This window comes from Marmota monax, unplaced genomic scaffold (assembly GCF_021218885.2).
Source record: "Marmota monax isolate L192 unplaced genomic scaffold, Marmota_monax_Labrador192_F-V1.1 WCK01_AAM20220418_F8-fsc00023, whole genome shotgun sequence".
Lineage (NCBI taxonomy): Eukaryota > Metazoa > Chordata > Mammalia > Rodentia > Sciuridae > Marmota > Marmota monax.
In genome coordinates, this window is record NW_026692907.1 from 8,038,873 (window position 1) to 8,056,964 (window position 18,092).

An 18,092-nucleotide genomic window follows, 5' to 3' on the forward strand; every position below is an offset into this window, starting at 1 on the left:
AGCCCACGAGGGCACGTCCAATCAGCATCCCTTCCTGCTCAACCTATTCCCGCTCTTCCCGCCCCGCCCACTCTGCCCGCCCCGCCCTAGTACCTGCTTTCTTTGTGACTGGTGTGCACCCAGGTCACTCAGTCTGGCTAGGAGAGGTGTGCTGAAGCGGGCAGGAAGGAGGGTGAGGGGGCGGGGTGGGGGGCGGGGCTCAGGTGTCGAGTCTCGCGGCCTGGACCTCGACGGGGGAGGGGGCGAACGCGGGAGCCTGGCGGGGGCGGTGGGGAGGGGGTCACGCCGGCGACGTCGGCAGCGTGAGGTTTCGCGCGTGAGCGGCGCGGGGCCTGGCTACCAAGCTTTCCTGGCCGGCGAGCAGGTCGTCGACGCCGGCTCCGGGAGGAGCCGGGGAAGAGGGAGGTATCGGAGTCAGAGGCGTAGTCGACTTCGTCCCGGCCATGGAGGAGGCGCAGCCGCTGCCGCAGCACGAGCTGCCGCTCTGCGACAGCCTCATTATCTGGGTGAGTGTGAGGGGGCCGGGGGGCCTGGCTCTCCGCAGGTGAGCTGTGGAGGAGCGCGGGCCATCAGCTCGTGGCCAGGTACCCAGCCTTCCGCACTGCTTGTCGCCCTTGACCTCGAGAGTGCCACCTGCGGCGCAGGGCAGGTGTGTGGGTGCGTGTGTTTGTGTCCCGCGATGTGGGTAAAGGAAGCTCTGAGGGTCTGGCCAGAGGGTACGATCTGGATGGTGGCCCTGGCAGCTTTGACAGGAGCCTTGCCCATCCCCTTACCTCTTCCCACTGGGTTTTCGCTCCCTGCCTGACCCCCACCCCAAGCCCTGAACTTTCTGGCTAACCTACTCTCCTCTTCCCTCTGATTGGTAGCCTTCTTTTGATAGTGAAGACCTGCTCCAAAACCCAACCTCCACCCCTAACCACCTTGTTCTGGTTAGACGCAGGTGGCTAGCTGTTAGCTCCTGGATTGGTGCTGCTTTAGGACTCTAGGGCGTTAGATTTTCTAGATGCTGCTTAAAAGATATTTCCGTGTTATTTCCAGTGTGGAGAAAAAGCTGTCTTGGGAGAGGGAACTCTTTCCCCCTTTTTTTTTCACTGGGCCCTCTCCCCGTCCAAATAGCATTTTCTTTAAAGGAAAGGATTTGTCATTTCCGTGTGCAGTTTATCCGTGTTTACGATTTGTGTTCAGTTGTGCTGGCTTTCGAGAAGTAGGATTTATTTCCAGATTTTACAACATTCCAGTGAACAAATTATCTTACCACTTGGAGCTGCTTAGATATCAGAGAACTGATATCCTGGTAGAGTTCTTAGCCCATATTCTGCAAGGATGGTGCTTGATGGTTGACAAGGTGATGTTGATGATGCTCACCCCCAAACCAATTGTTCAGTTGTGTGCAGGGGAACATGTGAAGAATGGTATGTAAACAGACTGGACCAGGAGGCCTTAATCTGTTGATGAGATTCCTTAGCCATCTTTTAATGCATGTAATCCCAAAGAATTGAGAAATCTGAAAGGCAGAGAAACTAAACTTAATCTGAAAGATTTCTGGAAGTGTATCAAATCTATTGGAAATAACTATAATTTAAAGCAATTGCATGCTGGAAGTAAATAAGTTTTACTTTAAGTAGAATGCATATATCTCAGGTTTCTGAGTTAAAAGCAGTTTGCTAATGGTTAATCTGTGTTTTCATTTAAAATAGGAGATTTGGATGCTATATTTAAGACTGTCATGAAGTAAGGCAACATTACTTTTGATGATATGTTTTATTAAAACAAGTGGCTAATTAAAGGGTGTTTCCTAATCTGTTCCATTGTGCTCTAAACATCATCTGACTGAAATAGTAATCTTTGTCTTTATGATGTCATCGACTTCAATGTGAGGTGGTGAACTACAGGATTTTCTTGAACTGTATTGTGATATTTTGTTATGTGACTGTATATATTCTTTTAATTTATTGACTTCCTATTTAGTATAAAGCTCTGAGAAAGGCATATATCATTTTTAATTGGATCAGTAGGCAAAGCTGTGTATAATTACAATGGAAGGCAAAATTCTTTAAAATTTGAAAAAAATATTATAAAGCAAACAAGAAATTGTAGATGACAGAGTGCCATCTAACAGTAATGTCTCATTTGGCTATAAATTGAAGGGAGGTAAAAGAAGATACACATTTGTCAGGATATCCCTGACCTCCTAATGTGCTAATAAGTAATGGTATGTGTTAAGGAGAAGTATTGGAATATATATAGTAAAAGAAAAAAAAAACACCATATGATAGGACCATATCATGACAGTGAGAAGAACATTGGGAGTAACCATTCTTTTAGTACTAGAGCAGTGGAGCTAATGTTAATAGAATCAGAGAAATCATCAAGAAAATTTGGTTAGGCAAAGGGGTGCCTCTTTTGATAATTTTTGAAGGGTTGTATTTTATGATTTGGAACTCTTCTTGAAATGTTTCTTAGAAATGTACTGCTGCTTAGCAGAAAATTCAGGGATAAAGAATAAATGTGGGCGTTATTTGCATAATGGAAGGAATGTGTGAGTTTGAAGAAGTATTTGCACGAAGTTGACTTTGATTTTGCTAATTAGTAAACTAATTAGATTAGTTTACTTTTGTTTTATTTCAAAACATTATTTCTGTGATGTTGGAAATTTATTTCTTGTATTTGGGCTTTACTTTCACCAGTAATAGTAGGGCATTGGACCACATGTTTCAAATGATTCTCTTGGTTCTTGTACATTTTGTCAAGCAGATGAAGGGGGGGGGAAAGTGTGCAAAATAAGTAGATTACTAAGCAATCTTGCTGAAATGAGTAGTTAAAGGAGGAAAATATGAAGACAAAGTTGATTTAAGATTGAGCTTTTCTTGGCTGTCAATTGTGAAAACTCAGTTTCTGGGATGTTTATATTAAAGCAGCTCAGGAACAATAATTCACATTATTTTCACATTTCTTATTATTTGCTTTATTTGGAAATATCAAAGAAAGCAAGGTAGTTATTTGCTAGAATGCTGTATTTTATGATGGATACCTGTGGAAGCCTACTCTGTCCTTTTTGGGTCACTCACTAAAGAGACTTTTGCTTCTTTACCCCTGTGAAGAGTCCTGTGAAAAAGATGCATTCTCTTTTGTCCCTCTGCTTTGGCCTTACTCCACCCACTGCACGTTTAAATTCATTCACTATTCTTCATTATAAAGTCTTTCAATTTAGCCAAATGAAATTATATTCTCTGTTATTTACTTACTTTGCAGCTATTTTCAGAACTTCCAGGAGACACCCCAGTGTTCATGGCAATAAGGCAGAGAAACTGATTTTAATCTAAACATAGAGGGCAAGGAGGCAACTCCTTAGCATTTATATTTCATTCATATATCTCTTTACTATTTTGCCTAATATTCTGTGCCTCTGAAATTGTCCTTTTAAAATCATGAATCATATATATTTTGTAAAAAGTTAATGATTTGAGTTTTAATTTACAATTAAAAGCTAGTGTGTAAGTAGGAAAGTTGAAAAATGGGAGCTATGGTTTATTTTCCGTTTAAAGATGCCTTAAGTCCTGTGGGTTATTTTCATGATAGATTACTCTGTTGCAAAATTTTTCTGATTTTATGTAGCAGATGTTTCATGTATTCATCCTGTTCCCTCTTTCTCTAAGTCAACATTACACTTATTTCTTTATGCCATTGCTCTCCATTTTATTAACAGGACCGTTGCAGGAACTGATCTCCTTGACCAGAGAATAAAGCTGCTTTGAGTTACTATGATAGTTCTCCAAAATATATAAAAGATGTCACTGTCTTCCTTAGTACTCTCAATTATTTTTTATCAACTAGAGAATGTTTTCAAAAATTGACATGCATAAGAATCACTTAGGAATCATCTGATTTAATATGTCTATAGATTCTGATAAATATTTGTCCTAGACCCCCACACTTTAAGAAACCCTAACTCACACCTAAGTGCACTAACAGCTATGAGCTTATTATTTGTGCTAGCCAATATCTAAGTATGTTTGCTATTTCATTTAATTTTACCAACCATCTTGTGAGAGAAACTATTAGATGATGCAACTAAGGATAAAATAAGTCCCAAGTTTCTTATCATGACCCTCTTGCATCCTGACTTCTGCTGTTTCTTTAACCCTTTGATCATTGCCCATTTCTATCCTCCTTTGTACTACAAATACATGTTCCCTAAAAATATCATTGCTTCTCATGTATCTATGGTTTTATTATATTCCTACTTCCTAAAGCTCCTTCCTGAAGCCCTTTCTTTACTTAGAAAATATTGTATTCAGTCCTCATGTCCTTCCATTATGAATCTTCTCTAAGAAGTCTTTTCTAAATGCAGACCCTAATTAGATTAGTTTACTTTTGTTTTATTTCAAAACATTTTGTGTATACTGAAATCATGAAACATTATCTGAAAATTATTTCCATCTTTTCCTTCTCACCTTAACTCTTGACTGAAACTACTTTAAGTGTAGAAAAGGGTGATTTTTCTTTTGTAACCCCATCCTGTACAACAGTATCTCATATAGAGTAGAAACTCAGTAAAGTGTCTCTGTGTACTTTGAAAGTAACTGTGGCTGTCTTTTATCTGCTTGTGTTATTGTATTAGAGTAATAGAGACAGACTTGTAGAACCTCAGAATACTTAGAGCCTCTTTTGGTGAATTATGGTGGGAGAGAATTCTGTTGGTTTATAGTAGTTAAATTGGTAAACTTAGGAAATTACAAGTGAATAGTGAAGGAGATGAATGTGTGTGGAGAAAAGTTTCATAATATGATTAGATTTCTAGAAAGCATATTATCCATCTTAGCTTTGTTATAAATTGCTTTCTGAATATTTTTCTATCTTGTATTTGCTTTTGTGAAAAAAAGTCATCATTCTACTTCCCTTTTTAATATGTGTATTAACGTTTAGTACACAGAAAAGTTAATACATTTGAAAAGTTAGTCATATCTAAAACCAAACTGGATGGAAAAACTTGTCATGGTGGATGGGCCCTTGATCCCTCATGCTATAATGCTAATTATTGATAATAATAAGAAGTCCTATTTTATTTCAGAGTTTATGAATAAACTGTAAATAGTTTTAGGCTTGACATTTCTAGCCTATGTTTTCCTATCAAATGATATGAGTAAAGTTTTTAACTCATGAGTGTTGTGTTATCTTAAAAGTTCTTTTTCTGATATTCTCCTGAAAATAGATTAAAGACTAGAGTTGTATAACCGGCTTTGTATTATTCAGAAGCTCTGAATTACCTACACATGGCGTGAATGCATCCTTTACTATATTAGGCATGATTTTATGAAATGTTAAGTGTTTATATTTATAAAAATATTATATACCCACAGAAATCTATTAATGTAGCTTCATTTGATTGGCAGGGTATGTTTTTAAATAAAAAAGACAATTTTTAGCTGTTTTCTGTTTATTCTATAATAATATTCTTTAGGGATAATGAAGCAGTAATGTCATTTGCTTTATGTCATTTTAGCTGCAGACATTCAAGACTGCCTCGCCTTGTCAAGATGTTAAACAGCTGACTAATGGAGTTGCCATGGCACAAGTTCTTCATCAAATGTGAGTAGTGATCAAACTTTGCCTGAAAAGAATTGGAAACCCAATACTAAGGAAGAGCAAACACCTAGACTTATTCTAAAGGTTATTGAAATTTTATCCTGTTTGATGATGTATTCAGACCTATGGTACCAAGGAATCCTTAAAACCAGAGAACAGTGTGCCAGGTTTGAAAAGTTTATTTCTTAAACATTTTGAACAGTTTACTTCTTGCTTGTTCATGGAGATACATCTTAACTAAATAAATGATTAACATTCTTTATTCAAGAGATCTTATTTTACATTTGTTCTGGACATGTTTGCAAATTAATAATAACTATAAAAGAAAAAGACTAAACTAATGATATATTTGCTTATGATATTTCTTAATGTGATATTAACATTTTAAAGTTTCAGTTTATGGAAATTGTTATCATAGAGATTACTGAAACATAAAATACTGTATTTAAAAATATTTAAAATCTATGAACAATGAGTTTTTATTAATATTTTTTATTTATTTCTGAGTTTTTATTTTTATTTCAATAGTAAAATAATGTATGAGTGAAATCTGAAGTCACAGATGTTGGGCATCCTCAACTAATAAAGTGATTCTGTGTGAACTAGATCCACTTATATAATTATATCAAAATTTCCTAATATTTGCCAAACATAAGGGTTTCAGTGTATAGATTGAACTCTACTCTTACTAGGACAGATAGGATCAATTCTGTACTCATAATTTATTAATTGATGAACATGATGACTTTATATTAGCTTACTTTGAGACCAGAATTCTATCTCTGCTGTATTGTTTTATTGTCAGTTATTGTTTATTTAATCATTACTACCATCTTATAAAGGTTTGCTGTAATTCACATTATTGGGTTTGCAAAAACTCTTGCCTTTCTCAGAAAAGCAACTTACTTAAATGATATTAAAATCCTAGTTATTTGGAATCTTCAGAATAATCTTATGTGAACATACAGATTTTAGAGTTAACCCCAAATAAACATTTTGAAAGAAAAATACTTAACATTTTGGGCAATGGAAAGAGAGTAGCAGTCATTATAGAATATGTCTTACCTCTCCTGCAAAATATTTCTTAAATATTTTATTTACATCCTGATTGATTTCAAAATTATTTAACTGGTCAGAGTCAACAATCTCAACATGGTCCTTTCTTGATGATTTTGGAAAATCATCATTGTTTTTTGTTGTTAGAATATACACCTTGATTCCTCTTTGTGTGATATATTGTGGTTGGTATGAACGTAAGACTAGTGTTATTTCCACAGTGCCATCCAAAGAAATCCTTTCTTCCTTCCTTCCTTCCTTTCTTTCTTTCTTTCGTTAGTTGTAGATGGACACATTATCTTTGTTTCATTTATTTATTTATTTTTATATGGTGCTGAGGATCAAACCCAGTGCCTCACACATGGGAGGCAAGCGCTCAACCACTGAGCTACAACCCCAGCCCCCAAAGATGTCATTTCTGTATTATTGGAAGATTTTGATAGCTCTATTAGATTTATGCCATGAAATAATAGAAGAGACCTATTTTTTTTTAACCATGATTTGATGTATATGCCTCTTTGACCTCTTTGTTTGTTTTTGCTTTTTTTTTTTTTTACCTGTTTTTATATGTTACATGTCTAAGCCTTATCATTCAGGGGATATTTTATACCCCTTTCCATTTTGGAGCTTTTCAGAAGCCTGAATGCTGAGTAGTGAGACTTAAAGCATACATCTTCCCTTGGTTGGATCACAGTATCAATATCCCTGTTCAGAGGGCTAATTTTATAATATTTCTTTGAACATTGCAAAGTACTTTATATTTTACAATTTGTAACAAATGTTATTGGTGACTCATCAAATCACAGTAAAGGTTGTTACTGAAAGTGAGAAGAGAAATTCTGCTTTTTAAAGATGTAGCAAAATCATAGATAATTATTTATGGTGAGCCTTTAGGCATATTAGATAGATATTATTATATATAGATATGCTTCTAAATAATAAACTCTTGAAAAGTGGTGTTCAGGCTATTAAGACTTAGGTATGGGGAGTCAGGGAGTTGTTACTAGGGTTCTTCAGCTTCTTAATTATTATCCTGAGTTTGAATATATAGTAAGTATCTATCTTTTAAAAATGCCTGTCGAAGCTTCTGTTATTTAAAAAACATGTGAAGAAAAACTGTAACTACAGTGTTATTAGTTTTTTTACGGCTGCCATAACAAAGTACCACAGACGGGGTGTCTTAAAACAACCAAAATTAAAAAAAAAATCAACAAGAACAACAAAAAAGCAAAACAACAATAACCAAAATTAATTCTTACATAGTTCTAGAACCTTAAAGGACTAAAAGTATTGGCTGGGCCATGCTCCCTGAAAAGCCTCTAGCAGATCTTTCCTTCCAGTCCAGCTTCTGGTAGTCTCAGGCATTCCTTGGTTGGTGACAGCATAACTTCAACCTCTGCTCTGTCTTCACGTAGCCATCTTCCCACCATGCCTGCATTTGTGTCTCTTCTCTCATAAGAGCAACTGTCATATTGGTTTGGGACCCATCCAAATTCATCATGATTTCAATTAGCTTGATTATACCTTTGAAGAAGCTATTTTCATATAAGGTCATGTTCACAGATACCAGAGGTTAGAACTTAAACATCTTTTTGGGGGACATGGTACTACTTCCAAGAAGTGTGAAGAATGCAAGCCACTTCCCCAAAAGAACGGCTTAGTTTTTCACTTAAGGAACCAGATAACCTCTATGCTTGTTACTGTTGTCTTTGGATATTTTTTTGCAAGAGAGAGGAGTGAAAAAGAATGTTTAATATTTAAAAACCTTAAGCATCATGCATTTATTTGTTCATTCAGAAAATATTTGAGCATTTAATTTGATACAACGTGATAACCAAATCTTAGTAATTACTAAATACATCATTATATACCCCATTAGATAGATTAGTTCATTAAACTTTTAGTATTCTATGGGGTAGATATTATTTTTGTATCCTCAGCTTATACAAGACAACATAGGTGTAGAGAAGTGTCGTTGAATTTTGGAAAGTCAAATAATGAGAAAATCTGCAAAGCTAGGATTTGTTCAGTTTGGTTGGACTCCAAAATCATTGCTCTTAATCAGCTTCAATACTTGATATTAAGTATCTTGAACCCCTTTTGATAGGTTTTTAATTTGGAGTATTAACAAAATGAAAGTTCATATGTGTGTGTCCAAAATACAGATCACATTTTGCTGTATTGATAATCACAGAAGGTTTTTTGATTATTGAAGAAAAAATAGTCTCAGGGTATTCATTTAGGGACACAACTATTATTTATAGTAACCAGTTAGATATTAATTACTATCTGAATTTAGTTAATAAAATTGTTGAAGACAAATATCGTGGGTGGAGTTAAAAAATTATGTAGTGTTTTTTTTTAACAGTTTTATTAGAAAATAACTGGATTACATTTTACTTAGTCATTTATTCCCTTTCTTATTTGGTGTTCCTTGAGAGGCTTTGAAGTTCTAAGAAATATAAGAAAAGCAGTTCATTGTTGGGGGGACCAGAGGTATACAGATGTGGCAAAGCAAAAAAAAAAAAAAAGGAGGAGGAGAAAAGAAAAGTTATATCAGTTATTTCCAAAGATTTCTGAGGTTGAATATCAAGTTTCATAGTGGCTGCCATCATAATTGTTTGAAAAGGTGTGAATTTGCTTATAAGAAAGAAAGTAGGAAATTTATTCTTATGGAGAAATTTGAAAGTATTTCTCAGGGATAGAGTTGATTTGGAATGGAAAGGATATGGAAAAATGTAAGATAAAAGGATGATTATTTTGAAAAAGTTAGATAACAAGAATAGATAATCTTTAAGTTCAATTTCTAAAACTAATTACAGCGTAAAATCATATACTTAGATATCTGTGTGTGTGTGTGTGTGTGTGTGTGTGTGTGTGTGTGTGTGTGTGAGTGAGAGAGAGAGAGAGAGAGAGAGAGAAAGAGTTTTATAGTCAGGGTTCTACAGAGAAGCAGGACCAATGAGGTAGATGTCTGTGTGCATGTGCATGAGTATATACAAACAAACACATACACAAATATTTATTTTAAGGGATTGGCTCATGCTTTTGCAAAGACTTGCATGTCCAAAATCTGTGCGGTAAATCAGCAGACTGGAGACCTGGAGAAGAACAGCCAGAGTCATTAGTCAGTCTGCTGGCAGAATTTGCTCTGTCTTGAAGTGTTTCTTGAGACCCTCCACTGATTGGATAAGACCCACTTAAATTATGGAGAGTAATATGCTTTACTCAGTCTACTGATTTTAAATGTTAGTCTTATCTGAAAAATAAATCACATCATCAAAGATTGACCAAATTTCTGAGTATGGTGGTCCAGCCAAGTTAACACATAAAATTGTTCATTACAGCTGGTCTTTTTTTCTAGGACTTTTTTATTACTTAGTCTAATGAAAAGGAAAATAATAATATGATTCATTAAATTTAGTCATTTCAAATAAATACCTGGTTAGCAGTTCATAATTTTATTTTTAGCTAAGCTGTTTTGGTAATTGTAGTTTTGGCATTTGGAAAAAGTTGATTAAAACTAACATAAATTTACTCAAAAGAAAATAGTTACAAATTCCAAATGAATGAGGTGAAAATGGCGAAGCCATTTTTTTATTTACTGCATGAAAGTGGTACGTTCTCTACTAGAACATATAAAGCAGAATGATTTCAGAAAGGCTAAGCACAGTGTTAAAAGTTTTCAGTTTTGCATATTGAAATTTAAGACAAACTTTGGGAAAGAACCTCTTTTTTTTCCCCTCATATTATAGCTAAACCATCCATCAAGTAAAAATTTAGATGAGACTTTTAAGATCTCTTTAGCACTAACATTCTGTGATATTATAGCTTAAACTGTTAGAGGCTTTATCTTATTCTTCCTTGAGTATAATTATTTGTGCTCTTTATTTTCTTCCATTAATAGCTATTATTTCTGAGTCAAAATAGTAAATTATTCATTTTCATATTAATCTCCCTCATCTCTTTGCTCAGAACAAGGATCCAAATATTTGTCTAGAATGTAATCTGTTAATATAATTACATATAGTTCATTATATACAGTCAAATGTTTTCTTTAAAACCTTATTAAATATATAGTTTTTGCATAGCAATTATTTGTCTTTACGTTCAATATCAATGCATAACTTTACTCCTAATTAAAGCTAAATTTGTTTGTAGATTCCTCAGTTAAATTCATTTTATTCCTTTTTCACTCAAATAGCTTCATTTTGTGTTTCACTATATACTAGTCACCTATGGCAAATTACTTTCCCTCTCTCGTTCTCAATTCCCTGAATAGGAAGACTGAGAAAAATAATATATCCTTTGCCAAGTTACTGTGATGTTTGAATAAAATAACATGGAAGAACATCAAGCACAGTGCTTAATACGTAGTACTCACTCATTAAAATGTTGATTTTCTTTTTACCCCTTCATGGGCGGTATTTTAGACCTTCCTGTTAGCAGGGCCTCGTATAAAATGTTTAGTACATGTTTATCAAATTTAAGGTGTCAATGACTTAAATAATTTAGTGTGAGTAGTTCCAAATGAAATTCTTTAGAATCACAGAAAATTTCTTGGGTTCATTTAAACCTTTCCTAATCTCATGAAGGATAAATTTTAAGCTGTAAAGTTAAGTTCTCTGTTGATCAGTTTGGTATTTTTCATGTAATAAAAGCATTTTAACCTTTAGCTTTTATATTTTTGTTTTAGTGATATAGCTTGGTTCAATGAATCTTGGTTAAGCCGAATTAAAGAGGATGTTGGGGACAACTGGAGAATAAAGGTATGAAGAATAAATGGGAGTAACACCTTATTCTAAATGGTGGTCCTAAAATTTGCACAAAACTTGACTAAATCCTTTTTAAAAAGTTAACTTGTGAGTGCATTTTATTGTTTATAGCTTGAATTTTGGACACACATATGCTGTCATGTAACTATCATCATAATTAAATATAGAGCATTTTGATTAAATAAAAATATGCACTTAGATTTCTTCCCACTTAATCTTCACCTCCTTACCCTATGTCTGGCCCCAGATAGCTACAGATCTGCTATCTGCTTTTGAAACTATAGATTTCATTTCTAGAATTCCACATAAATGTAACCATAGAATGTGTACTATTTGTGCCTGGTTTCTTTGACTCATTATGTTTTTGAGATTCATTCCCTCGTTCATATTGCCTATATTAGTTTTTGTGTGTGTGTGTGTATACTATTTTTTTACTTTGATATCATCACAGTTTATTTAGCTCTTCACCTGTTGATGGATGTTTGAATTGTTTGGGATTTTAGCTATTAAGATTATAACTGCAGTGAATATTCACATATTAGTCTTTGCTTAAAATATTTTAATTTTTCTTGGGAAAATTCTTGAGTGGAATTGCTAAATTTTATAAGTATATTTAATCTTAGTAGAAACTGAAAAAATGATTTTCTATTTTAAAAACCATTTTTCTTTTCTCAGTTTTGTGTCTTATAGGGTGTATGTTTCATATAAATTGTTTTATTTGTTGGCATATAATTGTTTTAAACAAGCTGGGCATGGTGGCACGCACCTGTAATCCCAGCAAGTTGGGAGGCTAAGACAGGAGGATTGCAAGCTCAAGACTAGCCTCAGCAACTTAGTGAGACTGTCTCAAAATTAAAAAAAAAAAGTAACAGGATTGGGAATGTAATTGGGAATGTAACATTTTAATCTTTAGCTTTATATTTTTATTTTAGTGGTATAGCTTGGTCTTTTATATGTATGTATAGCTCAGTGGCTATCCCCCACCCCTCAAAAAACTGTTCCTAACTATTATGCTAATAATATGCTAATGACCATGATCTTTAAGTGATGTATGATCTTTCTTTGCTAAAATTAGTATGTTTTAAAAATTTTCTCCTTAATGTCTTAACGTTTTTCAGTTTTGTTTTTTCAAATAACTGTTTTCTATTTAATTCATTTTCTATTTGATCTTTCTTATTTCCTTTCTTTTACTTAACATATGTTCTTCTTTTTTCTTGCTTTGTAAAGTGGAAGCTTAAGTATTAAATTTTAGGCCTTTTCCCCACCCCAATACTAAATATTGCTTAAGCCACATCTTATGCATTTTAATATACTATGTTCTGATTTTCATTCAGTCTAAAATATTTGGTAATTTCCCTTGTGATTTCTCTTTTAACCTATGGGTAAATTAGAAGTAGGTAGTTCAAATTCTAAATACCTTTTTTTAAAATTGATTGAGTTCTAATTTAATTCCATTTTTCTCTGGGAACATACCTGCATCAATGCAAGAAATTTTTTTTACATTTACTGGGACTTACATTATAACCTAACTATTGGTAAATGTTTAATATGCACTTGAAAACAATGTGTGTTTTTTAAGTTGTTCCATGAATGTGGATTACATCAAAATTGTTGATACTTTTGTGTATATTTTATATCTTTATTTTTTGTTTAATTATTTTATCAGTTACATAGAAAGGAGTCCTTAAATCTCTAAAGTTGATTGTGATTTTGTCTATTTTTTAAAAAAATTCTTTTTATTTTTATATTATACATTTTGAATTTCTATTAGGTTTATTGCACATTGTATTTTTGTAATTTCTTGGTAAAGAACTGTACCACGATTTTTTTATCAGGGGAAAGTTTTATTGTCTTTCACCTTGGCATAGGTTTTCTTTCATTATTAATATGAAAAAAATTTATTTCATATTCTTTTTTGTTTCTTGTCACTTTAGGCTAGTAACTTAAAGAAAGTACTTCAAGGAATTATGAGTTACTACCATGAGGTATGAAAAAGATCTGCCTTCAAATACAAAATGCTATGTGATAATTATATTGACCCTGAGAAATGGCTTGGCTTTTTATTTGTAATATTTTATCATAATTCACAATCAAAATATTGCCATTTTTAGAGAACTCAAATTTTGTGAAAATTATTAGGTTTAAAGTCTAAATATGTTGTATTCGCAAAAAACACTTACTTTGTTGATGCTATTTAAATTATTTTTTCAAATAGAATTTATTGCTTAATGATCAACAGTTTTGACTTAATTTTGCCAACTGGTTTTGATAAGTAATTATTGATTTGGCATTTGTTAATTTATCTGAGTTGTTTCATAAACCTAATTATAATTAATTTTCCTTTTAATAGTTAAATGTAGTAAACTATTTGTAGCCTACATAAGTGAGTGATATGTTGTATTATTTTGATTCTACAGTTTTTGGGGCAGCAGATTTCTGAAGAACTTATTCCCGATTTAAACCAAATAACTGAATGTTCGAATTCCGTGGAGCTTGGGAGGTTGCTACAGCTTATTTTAGGTTGTGCGGTAAACTGTGAAAAGAAGCAAGGTAAGTAAAATTCAGTCAACTGAGGAATTCTACTTTTAAAAAACTACTTCTGTTGCCAGCATTTACAAGGTTGCATTTAACTTTACTATTTAATTTTGGCTGAAAGCACCTTGAAATGTAAAATTGAGATCTGAAATCTAGCCCTTCTCTGCCATTGAAAAGCTACATATCTTGAGTGTCCTAAATGTACCTGGATTCTGATATTCAGTGGCTAAATTAAATGTATCTTAGCATAAGATGGTTTAAGTATCTAGTGCTTGGTTTAATTAATCCAGTTCTTAGAATTTAAGTAGATATTCAGTGAATTGTACTTATTCATCCAGTAGTTTATATTGTACGTAAGAACCTGAGGTTGATTTAGTTTTTCATAAATAAATATTCAGTTACTAAATTATAATCCAAGCTTCTTCAGATACTGTTCTCCTGTTTTTTTTAGAAGAATACCTGTCCAGTGTATCATGATAAGCAGTCTGATAATATAATGAAATTGGTGTGTTATATTTGTATGTTCAAACATAGTGGTCCATATCCTGCTGAGTACAAAAATATCACTTATGGTTACATGAAATGAATAAAATGATGAACTGAGGAGACCCAAATCTCTTCCCCTGTGTCAATCTGGGTGGTGACAATTTTGATGCTGATTTTTTTTTTCATGATTTAATATAAACTTGGTCTTAATATGCCACCTTTATTGAAGAATTTTGGTTGCTTAATTTTGTAAAAATACTTCAAGATTTTAGAAACCACATTCAACATCATCTAACTGATGAAGGAAGGATACAAAACAGTAGTTTCAATAAGAATTAACTCATAAAGGGTAAAAGAAAATGACATGTAATCAATGGTAGTTTATCAACTTAAAAAAAGATAAGATATCAGAAAACTTATATTAAGTTGCATCTCTTTATATCTTTTCATATTCCTCTTTATCATTAAAGTACTTTTTGGGGGGGCAAGTAAGTACTTATTTATAGACTTTTATTCCCCATGAAAAATGTCAAAAGATCTCTTATTGGATATTTTCATAAAATTGAGGGATATTTGTTTATGGAATTTTAAAACTTTCCAGAATATTTAGTCACATTCTGACAAGTAGTAATTCATGTATAACTCCAGTAATTGATACTTAGGCTGTAATTTTTCCTGAAAATGATGATTTTGTTGCATCCTGCAAAGTTCAATAAAATATGTAGAATGTTATAATGTAGTTCTAAGTACCACTGAGCAATTTTGTCTTCATATTTTTAAAAGGAAATTCAGTATCTGGATATACGGATGAAAGTTTAATAGGTAGTAAATATAAAGAAATAGCTCCATTTTGTTATTAAAAAACCAGGATTATCTAAGCATCTAATTGGATTTAGTTTTGAAAATGTCTGAATTCTCTTTTTAAGTGTGAGCAAATGAATGAAAAATCTATTAGTCATTAGACTAAAATTTAAAAACAAATCACATCCAGGTTATAAAACATCCTCCACACTTTTGTACTTTTGACATGAGACGTTATTTTCAAAATGATTCCAAGGTGTTACAACAATGTCAATCTTAAAAGAATGAACTGGTTTGGTTAAAAATTCTCTTCTTGATGGGAAAGGGGATTATTTTTATGAAGATTTCAGCAGACTTGAAACAATCCATTATGTAGAAAATCCATGGACAAGATATAATTCCATGGTCTGTGCATGCCCCTTAGCATTTAGTGGTCAGGTGCATACCAAGACTTATCAGACTCTATTCAAATCTTGGATTCACAAATGATAAGAAGATTTGGAGGACTTTTAGAAGTTTCCCAGAAGAATCGTTAAAGCAAACATAAGTATTAGAAAATAACAAGTCTTTAAAGTTTTAGAGTAGTTGTTTTAGCTGGAGGACATATATTTGAAGTGAATTTAAAACTGCAGATATATTAAGGGATCTTTCTTATGTTCCTCATTTCCTGTTGGGACAAATTGCCTTGACAATACTGCATGTGTATTTGTGGGAAGGTGAAAGGATCTCTTTGTGGTGAAATTTTCAGAGCAAGTGTTTACAGAAGGCTGTGTAAGTCACGTTGGACGCCTTCCTGGAATAAAGTAAATAGGTGATAAATGAAACATTCTGGGCCTAAATTATTTTGAAATTAATTATAATTTTTTCCTTTTACCTTGTAAGAAAATTTGAGAATTTATTCTATGGGAAAAAAACATTTAAAAATATTGACATTTTCTGTTCTGCTTATTTGTTTTCTGTAAATTTATTAGAAAATAATATCAAAATTTGGGGGCAGTCATTTTAGCTGGAGAACATAGAATTCATAGTATTTATATGCTCATATACATTAGTGGACAAATAACATATTTGCATAAAAGATTTTTTGGTAAATGAATTTTTGTATCCTGTTGAATGTTAAGGTACTATGGGTAAAGCGTACATTTTTTTCAGATTGAATTTTTTTTAAATCATAGAACATATTAAAAATATAATGACACTTGAAGAGTCTGTTCAACATGTGGTCATGACTGCTATTCAAGAGGTAAGTTATATCATATTCACGTAAGTATAAAAATCTTGAACTGTGTTATATAAAAGTTATAAATTTTGCGGGTGTTTGTATTTTTTCTTTTATAAACTCACCCTTTCCAGTGGGTTTACTTAGTCTTCTTAGTTTTTCTCCCAAAATATCATAAAAGACCTTAAGCCTAATTTTAGCATATCTGATTCTAAAAGCTGGTTTATAAATTAATGTTGTCAGGGTCTTTTAAATAACTTCCAGGAGAAGCAACCTTAATTTTAATTATTTTCCTGACATTGTAGTTCATGTATACCATCTGTAGTTTGAGAATATTAGATTCATGAGCAAATATGGTAGTATTCAAGTTTTGGAGCCAAGTAGCCAAGGAATTAAGTGATCCTGATTATCTCAGGAGAGGCAAAAAATTCAGGATTCATGGGTCCAGTGTTTATTCTTTATCAGGCTAAAAGGCACAGATAAGGTGGAGTGCAAAGGAGATTAGAGAGAAAATAGAAGAAAAACACACTTTGGAAGGGGCTTAATCTAGGGGAAGATATCACCCAGGGCTTCAGTAGCCTCCATATAGTCAGAGTTTGCATAAATAAGTCTGCCTTGCATGTGCAAAAAAGGTACTTTTAGAGGACCCTTCTTTACTTTTAAAATGACTTCTAAAATTAAGAATTTTGCCATATTACTCATTTAAAGGTTGTATTTTAAAAGTGTCAATTTATAAAATAAAATTTATAAAATAAAATAAAATAAAAATTGATTTTCAAAAGTTATTGTTCAGTTAATGTGTTCAATCTTATTCAGCAATTTTGGAACTTGTAATTTTTTATTACACAAATATTTTGAATATGTCTACATATTTCAAACACAATTTGTTCTTAATATCCTCATTAATATTCTTGAACATTATTATTTAATTAGCTCTCTAATAAAATTTTTATTTGGATAGTGTTCTAAGGATCTGCAAATTAAAGGGAAAAAAGCTAAATAAGAATCATTTTACTTTCCTTTTATATATTTTCCTTTAAAATATTATATTATTGTACTTATTTTTGCTATTTTAATTTTCTAGTTGATGAGTAAAGAAATAATGAACTCTCCTACAAATGATGCTATTGGAGAATTAGAACAACAGGTGAGTATTTTAGCACATGAGGAAAATGTTCAGTGATACAAGTTCTTTCCCAATTATTTCCATAAGATTTATGTAGGAAAGCATGTTATAAAAATATTTTTTCACGGAACATAGTTTTTATGTATTTATATGCTCATATACATTAGTGGACAAATAATGTACTTGCATAAAGATCCAAACTAAATATTCTAATAAATTCCTTCATGAATGTGAATAGTAATGGTCTCTAGATTTTTTTCTGATCATTTTATAAGAGTTGAGTGTTATTGAATATTCATTCCTTCTGACATTTGTAATGCACATTTGGCTCATGCTAGATGGTGGTATAATTAAATAGTACACAATCTAAAAACTTCTGCTAAGGCTTAATTATAGTTTGAATAATAAGGTAGTATAATTTTTGTCACTCTTTCTATCCACTTTCCTCATATTGAAGAAATACCTTGAAGACTTCAGGTTTTGTTACAAGACAGTATACATGAGAAAA

The 18,092-nt window shown here is 32.7% G+C and overlaps 1 protein-coding gene across 1 annotated transcript in view; it reads left to right on the plus strand.

Moving 5' to 3' along the window:
- Nucleotides 1-285: 285 nt before the first annotated feature.
- Hook1 (hook microtubule tethering protein 1) overlaps nt 286-18,092 on the plus strand; it is a 53,112-nt gene continuing 35,305 nt past the window's right edge. The window contains exons 1-7 of the mRNA XM_046451066.2: nt 286-506; nt 5,504-5,589; nt 11,339-11,411; nt 13,352-13,402; nt 13,835-13,967; nt 16,415-16,482; nt 17,543-17,605. Of these exons, the coding sequence (XP_046307022.1) occupies nt 444-506; nt 5,504-5,589; nt 11,339-11,411; nt 13,352-13,402; nt 13,835-13,967; nt 16,415-16,482; nt 17,543-17,605 (537 nt within the window). The 5' untranslated portion in view covers nt 286-443. The remainder of the gene's footprint in view (nt 507-5,503; nt 5,590-11,338; nt 11,412-13,351; nt 13,403-13,834; nt 13,968-16,414; nt 16,483-17,542; nt 17,606-18,092) is intronic.